This window comes from Theropithecus gelada, chromosome 4 (assembly GCF_003255815.1).
Source record: "Theropithecus gelada isolate Dixy chromosome 4, Tgel_1.0, whole genome shotgun sequence".
NCBI classification, from domain to species: domain Eukaryota; kingdom Metazoa; phylum Chordata; class Mammalia; order Primates; family Cercopithecidae; genus Theropithecus; species Theropithecus gelada.
Genome location: NC_037671.1, coordinates 130,846,091 through 130,858,425, shown reverse-complemented (window position 1 = coordinate 130,858,425; position 12,335 = coordinate 130,846,091). Strand labels below are relative to the sequence as shown.

The following is a 12,335-nucleotide window of genomic DNA, read 5'->3' as shown; positions in this document are numbered from 1 at the left end:
CAGCACTTTGGGAGGCTGAGGTGGGCGGATCATGACCATCTAGGTCAGGAGATCAAGACCATCCTGGCTAACATGGTGAAACCCTGTCTCTACCAAAAATACAAAAAATTAGCCAGGTGTAGTGGCAGGTGCCTGTAGTTCCAGCTACTCGGGAGGCTGAGGCAGGAGAATGGCCTGAACCCAGGAGGCAGAGCTTGCAGTGAGCCGAGATCGCACCAGTGCACTCCAGCCTGGGCCACAGAGTGAGATTCTGTTTCAAAAAAAAAAAAAAGTACCCCTTCCATGGAGAAGTAAGAAAGAAAATACAAACAGCAGGAAACAGGTAAGCATGTAATGCGCATTGTAAACCTCAGATGGCCATCCTAGGAATTAGCGAAAGGTAGTGCAGCTCTTTAGCCCCAGATGGCCTTTCTCATAAGTTTACTACTCACAGGTCACATTAGTGACATAGCTTACAGACTGCTTGTTGTGCTCCTTCCTCATTGCTCTGAGACTTTTGTTGGGAGTATGAGGCTTGGATCAGGGGAAAGGGAGTTGACATTAGTTCTTAAACAATTAGAATAACAAATCCATGGGTATTTCTGGAAAAAAAAAAAAAAAAAAAAAAGGAAGCTACTTGGAATTGTCCCATATTTAACATTCTGCTGGCCAATTTGTCCTAGTTACAGAAAGCCACCCTGGACTTCTCCTATGCATAACTTGGTTGCTTGTGGTTGGGTCTGCCATGTGGAGGGACCTTGAGCTGGGGGAAGGAGCTTGGCCTCCAAGTCCACTGAAGACCAGCATCCCAAGATTGCCTAGGGAGGTGGTACAGGGCAGTGATGAAGACCATGAGAGCCACACTGCCCATCATCACATTTGGGCCACTCCTAGGGAGAGCAAGAGGGAGGAAGGAGGGGTTAGGATGATAGGAAAGATTCTACTTGGCCAGTATTATTGTAATGTGGCATTGTGTTCTCTGGATTTAGTGTGAGTTAATAGCTGACTTTTTCCTCGAGTGGGTGCTTTTGTCTGTTCTGCAGAAGCATCTTGGTGGCACCTCTACCTCAAAGTCCCTCCATGTGGTCAGTTCCAGTTCTCCACTTCTGGCCCCATCTGGTACATGCCACTGCCTCTCACTGCCCGGGCTCTCTATCCTTGACAGGCTGCCTTGAAGTTGAGCCCAGACTGACTTTCTTGCCTCAGACCCCACTACCGTGCCTGGGACTCATGCACCTTTGACTCCCATGGAAGGGAAGTGCTGTAGCTTCCCAGGTGCAATTCTGGTGTCCTCACCCACACTGAGGATGTACAAGAATCAGGTTCTTAGAGACTGGAGAAAGAAGGGAGAATGGGAACAATAAAGGATGAGTTGATGGGTGCTGACAAGTTGATGGGTGCAGTACACCAACATGGCACAAGTATACATATGTAACAAACCTGCACGTTATGCACATGTACCCTAGAACTTAAAGTATAATAATAATTAAAAAAAAAAGAATGGGAACAAGATTTTTCCCAAAGGACTGTGAGGTCCCCCACCTTACCTTGAGGTGAGACAAGTGAGGTTAACCCCAAGCCTGGTGAGAAGGGTTCCCACCAGACACTTGGAAATCCTGAGGACTGTTTCACACAGAAGGATGTGGTTTATTCAGACATGACTCATACTTGAGAAAGCTAGAACCTCTGGTGGTGAATGATTTTAATAACTATTTCCTTTCCACCAACATATACAGTACAAATAATAAATAAGTAAAAATAAATAGAAACGTTCAGTTTTGTTTTGAATAGTAGGAGCAGGGTACCATTATTTCTGTAGTTACTCTTTTAGTACAATGATGCATGTCTACTGTATGTAAGGCATACTAGCAGAAATTGAGCTCAGCACTAGAGAAGACGATTGCATTCTACGCCTTGTTTCTTTTTTTAAAAAGTCTTCCACAGACAGATTCTCAGAACAGCCCATGGCAAATGTAAAGTTATTTGGAAAATCCAGGTTCCAGATTCACTAGAGCATAGAATCTCTGGTTGGTTGGGAAGGAATTTCCTCTTACAGTTGTTATTAATAATTTATGAATAATTATTAATAATATTAACATTTATATTTTTGAAGACCTTGAAGGGCTGGAGACAACAGAGAAGCATTTTTGAACATCCTCTGTAGCCCCTGCACTGTTGTAGGCATTGGTGGGTGATACCAAAGATGGGACACTGTCCCTACCTCCAGAGACCTTGTGGGCTGGCTGCAGAGAGAAGGCAGGGAAGAGGAAAAGAAGAATAAAGGCACATGTGTTTAAGTCACCCCCACGGCCGTCAGTTAGTCATGGGAGGCTCCCCAGAGGAGCTGTCCTGAAGCTGGCTGAGAGAAGGCAACATTTCAACTTAGGACAGTAATCCTTGCTACATACAATCACATACACACACGCACACACATGCACACACAGAGACTCACATGGAAAAAGAAAACTTTCTGCCTTTCAGCAGTGATGACAATTATGGTTTTTAGTAAACTTTACATGGTTTAGATGGTGATGGTGATGATGATGATTATGGGAAGGATGACATCGTGTTCTAAACATACTGCATGGAGTCAGAATAACAATGACAAATAACCATTTGTCCCAATCAAGGTCTTCTCAGAAAAGATCTCATTCTGATGCTAAACTATACCAATTTGTTTGATCACCTCTCCAACAAAGTAATTATAAAGTGCTTTTATTTTCTTGAAAAGACAGGGTCCTGTGTTGTCTACTACCACTTTTGAAACTTAGAGAAAATATTCCAAAAGATGGTTATGATTTTACTATTTAGTTTGGCCTTTGAGATGTCAAAAACTCAGGGCTTGGAATTTGTCTCGATTTACACCACAAAATGGCTACCTTGTCTCAAATGGGATTTCTTTCCCACCTTGTGCCACAGCATCCTCTTCATTTGATTGTGGGAAGCCTCAAGTGGAGCCGAAGAAATGTCCTGGAAGGGTTGTAGGGGGGTGTGTGGCCTACGCACATTCCTGGCCCTGGCAAATCAGTCTTAGAACAAGGTAAGAACAGGCCCAGAAATGATTTATACTGTCCCTCCATGTAAGCCCTACAAAACCCTTCTACATTTACACAAAACCCACACAGCTAAGGCATCAGTACCTGCCTCTAAGTTTTCTGCAGGGGGAAAAAAGCTACAAAAATTGAAATATATATATATATTTATATATATTATATATATTATATATAAATTAAATATAAATATATATATTAAAATACATATATTTTTATAGGTTCTCTACTGTGAAAATGGCCAAAATTGCTGTCTTTTTCTTGATCTGGGCAGCTCCATCAAAATCTGTAGGCACAGTGATTTACACCAAGTTCCAATATTGCTGGAAAATATTGAAGATGCTTCGAGGATTTCTATGGATATCCACTGTCTCATTGTCAGATGAAAAGAGAGGGAAGTTTTTAGAAATGTGACACTTTCTGGGTTGGGAGAGCAAGGACAAAATTATCTACAGTCTATCACAGGCACAGATTTTTTTTCTTTGGACACTTTTGTGAATCATTGAATTCAATTCAGAGGCTACTCATCCATTCACAAACATAAAAAAATTCTAGATCATGATCCCCATAAATTAAGAGTGATCAGTCCAATCCCAGGGAACTGGGACATTTTGGGTATTGTTTCAGTGGAACATGCCTTTCATAAGTTCTGTTTTTTTGGGTATCTCTTAGGAAGCATGCGTAGGAAACAGGCCCATCTGCCTGCCTGTTTTGCTTCCTCATCTCATTTCTACACCAGGACACCTGTGCTCAATTGCTGTTCTCCCGTAAAGAGACTCCTTTCCATAAGTTTGTGAAATGCCATCGACAAACCTGATCGCATTGCATTTCACTCTGCTGTTGAGTTGATTTTTATCGTTTACTAACTCCCTGCTCTACAGAGCTTTCACATTCCACATAGCTCAGATTCATTCCTTCCTAAACTGTGTGGTGGTCTACATCCTCACTGACTTATCAACATGCTGTCATCATGCACTTCCTGTCTCTATTCCTCTTCATTACAATCTGGTTCCAAGTGGCTCACACCAGTATTCTGAGCTATTACCTGCCCACACAGTCCTAGAAAGTAAGTGATTCAGGAAACATTCCTCAAAAGTAAAGTTCCTCAGGTTAGATCAGAAGACCCCCATGAGTCACTGTTGTTCAGAATCACATCTGGCTCCTTGAAGAGTGATTCATCAGACTTTGCATAGATCTTGTCGTAAAAATGAAAGAGACCTTGGGGGAAGGTCTTGGGCTGGTCGCTTCTGTTGGAGTCCTGGGCTGTGGGGTGGAAGTCACTACTGTAGAGCTTCATGCTGAGTCACTTAGCTTTGCTCTCCTGTAGACAGGCTGTGTCTGTACCTCCCCAAAGCATCAGAAAAAGTGGCATAGATGGGCCCTTTTGAAAAATCCCACTCCTGGAGCACTGGTCAAAGTTACTACCGTCCTGATGCTGGGCTTACAGTCCTTTCCTTTGGGAATATGAACATGGTCAAAATTAAGTGAACGTGTCAGAAAGACACGTTTTCTGTATGTTTTCTGTACAATGGAGCAGAACAAAGTATCAGTTTGACTAAAATTTGAACTAAATCCTCTTTCTAGGTTTGGAATGCACTTCTGTGGAGGCACCTTGATATCCCCAGAGTGGGTGCTGACTGCTGCCCACTGCTTGGAGAAGTATGTTTAGGGGACAATTGACATGAGGTTTTGTCTTAAATACTTTTTCCTTCCCTCTTTTCCCTCCTTTCCTTTCTCTCTCTTCCTCCCTTCCTTTTCTGGCTGTGACACTAGGGACCAGGCCAGGGCAATCAGATAAGGGAGAAAGGAAGGGTTTCTAGAGAGAAACTGCAGAGGAAAGACACAGTACAGATGATTTTGTGGGCGTGAATAAACTGCAGAATAGAACTGTTCACTACCATAGGCATCAGTCTCCACCCAAACAGCCTGAGAACATTCCTTAACTGCCTGTTTCGAGCAAATAATGAATTTTGCTTCTTGCCACTCAGAAGTCACTAATTCTAAGTAGCCAAGGGTGTCAGGGAGACAGCATCAAGTTCACGGCACAGAGGTTACCTGAAGGGGCCGGACCGTATTTTGCTCTTGACATCCTCATCTTTTCTAGGTCCCCAAGGCCTTCATTCTACAAGGTCATCTTGGGTGCACACCGAGAAAAGCATCTCGAACCACATGTTCAGGAAATAGAAGTATCTAAGATGTTCTCGGAGCCCGCAGGAGCAGATATTGCCTTGCTAAAGCTAAGCAGGTACTCGCTCACCTGTGGTCTTCACCCTATGCTGGTGAAGACAGTTGCTTTATGTCTGGGTTTTATGGGTCATGGTCACTGCATGGCAGTGGGGAGGGGCTGTCTATCACACGAAAGGCTCAAAGGCTTTGGGGACAGCATCAGTCTTCAACCCCGGCCCTGCCACATGCTAGCTGTGCTCTTGAGAAAGGCAGCAGGACTCAGTTTTCTCATGTGGAAAAAGTTGAAATATGAGGTACTCTGTTACCCCTAAAACTCACTTAATGTTCACCAGTTCATCCACATTCATGATGAGAGAACGATGCAGTTATTCCAGGATGACAATTCTCCTTTCATCGTAATATGTTTAAGAGAATCAAATAAGACTGTACTTATTTCAAAGCACTTGAAAAACCACAACATCGAGCTGGGTGTCTGGTGTGGGTGCCTGTAATCCCAGTTACTTGGGAGGCTGAGGCAAGAGGATCACTTGAGTCCCAGAGTTTGAGGCTACAGTGAGTTATGATCATGTCACTGCATTCCAGCCTGGGAGACAGAGTAAGACCCTGTACCAAAACAAAAACAAAAACAAAGACAAAACAAAACAAACAAAAAACTTCACAATGTCAAAAAAATCACAAATACAATTTATAAGTGCAAATTACATTATTATTGTCTTCTTTGATTTGATTTTCTCTTTCCTGTTGAAATGTTGTTTCATTAAGCCTGACAAAGTGATACGTTTGCTTATGTCACTTATTAAGTTAGTGCTGTTTGGAGCCAGATACTAGCTGAGTCAGCTAAGAAACAGCTATTTGTAGGAGAAGCAGATTTGGGACAGGTGACAAGGCATGCAGGGTGCTCGCTGTGCTAGCAACTCTGGAAGACAGAGTGTCGGCATGGACAGGGATGAGCATGGCCTGGATGGGAAGGCACGGGGCAGGAGCCTGAGCTGCTCTCCTGGACCTGGCCACAATCCCGGGGCAACTTCTCTGGGTCTGTGAACTGAGGGGTGATGTCCTGGGATGCTCTGACACTCCAGAAGGAGAGAAGAGCCTTTCCAGCTCAGCCTTTATAAACAGTAGCTGATCTCCTTTGTGCTCTCCAGTGTCCTCCCCACCCAGCAAATGTGCAAGTAGAAGGTTCCTCATGGTCCTCAGAGAGCTGTGGTGTTCTGATGGTTTGAACAAGTAATTTGGAAATTTTGGGTTTTGGAGTTCTCTGATAGGCTGATACATTTCAAGTCTAGAGTTCCCACCCCACATCCCCACTCTCCAAGAGCCTAGGGCATTTAGTGTTCCACCAGGGAACCCGTAGAGTGAGGACGTCTGCACGACAGGCTGGGCCTTCTGATGATGCTCAAAAGCAGAAAGTGTGCCTGCTTCAAAGTTGGTGACAATGATGATTCTTGATCAGAATAGGGCATTTCTCATTTCCAATCCTTTATCCCCTTGAACTTACTAAAGTAGAATCAGGTCTAAAAACCAGAGCTCTAATGTTTGAAAGTCCCTGGGACTCTAAAGTATATGAATGTTCTTTGAACACAATACCATTTTGTTCAAGCAAGAGGCTTATTTCCAATCTTCTTTCATGTGGTATCAAGTATTTTACTGTATTCTTACAACTATGGTGTAGCAACTTTCACTGAGGAGGAAGTGGAGGATCCAAGGATGGAGCAAGTTGCTCTGGGCACACAATGCATTTGCAATTTTACAGCCTCTTGGTGGCATCTCAGACACTCCATGGATGGATCAATGCCCTACTTGGTTAATATGAAAGGACGCACTCGGCATGAGATTCCAGTTGTGCACAGAATATGCATGAGAAGTGCACCTTTGTCATCCCTACTTTCAAAGGTGAAGGCCACCAGCAGTATCTTGCATGCAACTGATGCCTTTCAAATGAAACCTTATGTCTGTGTAGTCCTTAGGCAAACATAGGCAAATGTGAGGGTGAAACGCTGTGTTCTACGTTGCTCTGTGTCAGTGAAGCAAGGCAGTGCCAGCTCAGAGGGCTCCGGGGCCTCAAGGCAGGGATGGCTGGTTGTGGGTGTTGCAGCTGCCAGCAGAGCAGTCAAACATAACTGCTGATGCTTTTCTTTCAGTCCTGCCATCATCACTGACAAAGTAATCCCAGCTTGTCTGCCATCCCCAAATTATGTGGTCGCTGACCGGACTGAATGTTTCATCACTGGCTGGGGAGAAACCCAAGGTGAGATAAATTCCATTGCCCACATAATGAACAGGTTTTGACCTACAGTCCATGTGACAAAATGAGCATTTAGGAGCAAGCTGTGCAAATTCCTATCCACGAATGTGGTCCACCCACTCCTGATTTTGCCTGGGTACCTACGTCTTAATCAGTCTTCAAGGTACATAGTCAAGGGGAAGAAAATGGTGTCTTTGAGTCTCTCTCTCTTTTTGTTTTCAGAACGTTTTTATTTTAATTAATTAATTTTTAACTTTTATTTTAGGTTCAGGGGTACATGTGCAAGTTTCTGGTATATGTAAACAGTGATTTGTTGTACAGATTATTTTGTCACCTAGGTACTAACCCAACACTTAGTATTTCCTGCTCCTCTCCCTCCTCCCACTCTTCTCCCTCAAGTAGACCCCAGTATCTGTTGCTCTCTTCTTGGTGTCCATGAGTTCTCATCATTTAGCTCCCACTTGAAAGTGTGAACATGTGGTATTTGGCTTTCTGTTCCTGTGTTAATTTTCTAAGAATAATGGCCTGAGCTCCATTCATGTTCCTGTAAAAGACATTACCTCATTCTTTTTTATGGCTATACAGTATTCCGTGGTGTACATGTACCACATTTTCTTTATCCAGTGTGTCACTGATGGGCATATAGGTGATTCCATGTCTTTGCTACTGTGAATAGTGCTGCAATGAACATTTATGTGCATGTGTCTTTAGGGTAGAATGATTTATATTCCTCTGGGTATATCACCAGTAATAGGATTGCTGGGTTGAATGTTAGTTCTGTTTTTAGCTCTTTGAGAATCACCATACTGCTTTCTACAGTTGTTGAACTAATTTACAGTCCCACCAACTATAAGTGTTCTCTTTTCTCTGCAACCTTGCCAGCATCTGTTATTTTCTGACTTTTTAGAAATAGCCATTCTGGCTGGTGTGAGATGATTTTTCATTGTGGTTTTGATTTGCATTTCTCTAACCATCAGTGATACTGAGCTTTTTTCACATGCTTGTTGGCCGCAGGCATGTCTTCTTTAGAAAAGTGTTTGTTAGTGTCCCTTGTCCACTTTTTAATGGTTTTTATTTCTTGTAAATTTGTTTTAAGTTCCTCATAGATGCTGGATATTAGACCTTTTTCAGGTGTATAGTTTGCAAATATTTTCTCCCATTCTCTAGGTTTTCCATTTACTCCCTCGATAGTTTCTTTTTCTGTCCAGAAGCTCTTAAGTTTAATTAGATCCCATTTGTCAATTTTTGCCTTTGCTGAGATTGCTTTTGGCGTCTTCATGAAATCTTTGCCCGTTCCTATGTCCAGGATGGTGTTGCCTAGGTTGTCTTCCAGGATTTTTATACTTTTGGATTTTACATTTAAGTCTTTAACCCATCTTTAGTTGATTTTTGTATATGGTGTAAGGAAAGGGGTCTAGTTTCCATCTTCTACCTACGGCTAGCCAGTTACCCCAGCACCATTTATTGAATAGGGAGTTATTTTCCCATTGCTTGTTTTGTCAGCTTTGTCAAAAATCAGATGTCTGTAGGTGTGTGGCCTTATTTCTGGGCTCTCTATTCTGTTCTATTGGTCTATGAGTCTTTTTTGTTTGTTTGTTTTTGTTGTTGTTTTTACCAGTACCATGCTGTTTTTGTTACTGTAGCCCTGAAGCGTAGTTTGAAGAGAGGTAATGTGATGTTTCCAGCTTTGTTCTTTTTGTTTAGGATTGCCTTGGCTATTCTGGCTCCTTTTTGGTTCTATATAAATTTTCAAAATAGTTTTTCTTTTAATAGTGCTGTGAGGAATGTCACTGGCAGTGTGATAGGAATAGCAATGAATCTGTAAATTACTTTGGGCAGTATGGCCATTTTAATGATATTGATTCTTCCAATCCATGAGCATGGGATGTTTTTCCATTCATTTGTGTCATCTCTGATTTCTTTGAGCAGTGTTTTATAATTCTCATTGTAGATATCTTTACCTCTCTGGTTAGCCGTATTCTTACGTATTTTATTCTTTTTGTGACATTTGTGAATGGGACTGTGTTCCTGATTTGCCTCTGGGCTTGGCTTCTGTTGGTGTATAGGGATGCTAGTGATTTTTGTACATTGATTTCATATCCTGAAACTTTGCTGAAGTTGATTATCAGCTGAAGGAGCTTTTGGGCTGAGACTATGGGGTTTTCTAGATATAGAATCATGTCATCTGCAAACAGGGATAGTTTGATTTCCTCTTTTCCTATTTGGATGCCTTTTATTTCTTTCTCTTGCCCTCAACATTTGCTTATCTGAAAAGGATCTTATTTCTCTGTTGCTTAGGAAGCTTAGTTTGGCTGGATATGAAATTCTTGGTTGGATATTTTTTAAGAATATTGAATATAGGCCCTAATCTTTTCTAGCTTGTAGGGGTTCAGCTGAGAAGCATGCTGTTAGCTTGATAGGGTTCCCTTTGTAGATGACCTGTCCTTTCTCTCTAGCTGCCTTTAACATTCTGTCTTTCATTTTGACCTTGGAAAATCTGATGATTGTGTGTCTTGAGGATGATCTTCTTGTGTAGAATCTTGCAGGTGTTCTCTGTATTTTCTAAATTGACTATTGGCCTCTCTAGCAAGGTTGAAGAAGTTTTCATGGACAATATCCTGAAATGTTTTCTATATTGTTTACTTTCTCCCTGTCCCTTTTGGAAATGCCAGTGATTTATAGATTTGACCTTTTTACATAATCCCATGTTTTTTAGAGGCTTTGTTCATTCCTTTTCATTCATTTTTCTTAAGTTTTGTCAACTGTCTTATTTCAGAAAGCCAGTCTTCCATTTCTGAGATTCTTTCCTCAGCTTGGTCTATTTTGCTATTAATACTTGGATTGCTTTGTGAAATTCTTATAATTTGTTTCTTAGCTCTCAGCTCTGTCAGATCCATTAGGTTCTTTTTTACACCAGTGATTTTGTCTTTCAGCTTCTATATCATTTTATTGTGATCCTTAATTTCCTTAGATTGGATTTTGTCATCCTTCTGGATCTTGATGATCTTCACTCCTATCCAAAATCTGAATTCCCGTTCTTTCATTTCAGCCAGCTCACCCTTGTTAAGAACCCCTGATAGAGAACTGGTGTGGTTGTTTGGAGGATATATGGCACTCCGGCCTTTATGTTCCTTTAACTGCAGTGTAGGTTGAATACAGCCAATAGATTTGTTCTTTGGATGTTTTTACAGGACCAAAGCCTTGTGCAGGGTCTTTATTTGTAGTTAATTTCTTGTCTTTGGTTTCATAGTGGGGTATGTTAGCAAGGTATTTTTGGTGTTGAAGCTTTGGGGTGTGATCCATTTTTTATTTGTATATTTCCCTTACACCTAAAGCAAGCAAAAAACCAGTAAAGGTCTCTGAGTCTCTTAACCCATAATTTCAGCACTCATATTGCTTCCCTAGGTAAGTGGGGTTTTCACTCAGCCGTCAAGTTAAGAGTGTTAGGTTATTTTTCATGTGAAATTAGCCAGACTGGGTTTCTAAACATGGTGCAAAACATTAACAACAAAAGTTACAATTAAACTACTCTTCTTCCAAAATACCCATATGTCTAATATGTATGGGATGGTGTTAAACAGGGGGCTTACAGCTCGGGGAGAGGTAGACAGGTCCCACGGCCCCAAGTCTAGGATGACATTTGGTATTGGTTGATGGGTGTGGGTGAGAACAAGAGAGGGAACGTTTGTGCAGGATGTGGTATCAGCACCTGTAATACATTTTAGGGAGTCCTTCTTCTCTTTGCAGTATGCCCTGACAATAATTATATCCATCAGCCTAGCCCCCTCGGCCGTTGAAACACTAAGACTGTCTTAGGATCCCTGCTTCAGTTTCTCAGAGGTGTTGGTGAGGGCATTAGGAGTCTGAAGACCTGGAAATGCGTTCTGACTCTGCCACTAGCCAGACAGACCTGAACTAGGCATGTTACCTCTTTGTACCACTCGGCTCTAACCCCTCATTCAAAAACCCAGAATTTTCAACTGGTGTTTTTCACATCACCCTTTGCATAAGTTTTCATTTGAAGAAAGATTTGTTTTTGTTTTTGTTTTGGTTTTGGTTTAACCAAACGTTTAAAAATGAATGGTCTAGATGATTTCAAAGTTGGCTTTCCTTTTTCTGTGCTTTTCCTACTATTTAAAAACTTCACCTCCTTGATTTCTTGATCTCTCTTTCTGCACTGCTGGGTCTGGGAGCATTGAGGTCAAGTAAAAGGAACCTTGGCAAATGAGGAACACCTATGGGTGTGCCAGGCTGCTCCCAGTGTTTTGCATTTTTAAAAATTTAAATGCTGCAAACCTCTATGAATTAGATATTATTGTTCCTAGTTTACAAATGAGGAACCTGAAGCTCAGAGAAGATGTGGGATGGTACAGACGAACCTGAATTGGAAACGTGGCTCCCACTTACTGGCTGTCGGGACTTAGAAAACTCATAAAGCATGGTGTCTTAAGCCTGTAATCCCAGCACTTTGGGAGGCCAAGGCGGAAAGGTCATGAGGTCAGGAGCTCGAAAGCAGCCTGACCAACATGGTGAAACCCCGCCTCTACTAAAAGTACAAAAATTGGCCGGGTGTGGTGGCGCACCCCTGTAATCCCAGCTACTCAGGAGGCTGAGGCAGGAGAATTGCATGAGCCTGGGAGGTGGAGGCTGGCTGCAGTGAGCCGAGATCGTGCCACTGCACTCCAGGCTGGGTGACAGAATGAGACTCCATGTCAATAAAAAAAGAAAGAAAGGAAAGAAAAAGAAAGAAAGAAAGAAAGAAAGAAAGAAAGAAAGAAAGAAAGAAAGAAAGAAAGAGAGAGAGAGAGAGAGAGAGAGAGAGAGAGAAAGGAAGGAAGGAAGGAAGGAAGGAAGGAAGGAAGGAAGGAAGGAAG

General features: G+C 42.1%; 1 protein-coding gene across 2 annotated transcripts in view; it reads left to right on the top strand.

Annotated features, from left to right (window-relative positions):
• PLG (plasminogen) overlaps nt 1-12,335 on the top strand; it is a 50,972-nt gene that overhangs the window by 32,993 nt on the left and 5,644 nt on the right. For both annotated transcript variants that reach the window (XM_025382618.1, XM_025382617.1), the window contains exons 14-17: nt 2,899-3,019; nt 4,614-4,688; nt 5,134-5,274; nt 7,358-7,464. In XM_025382618.1, coding sequence (XP_025238403.1) covers nt 2,899-3,019; nt 4,614-4,688; nt 5,134-5,274; nt 7,358-7,464 — 444 coding nt within the window. The remainder of the gene's footprint in view (nt 1-2,898; nt 3,020-4,613; nt 4,689-5,133; nt 5,275-7,357; nt 7,465-12,335) is intronic.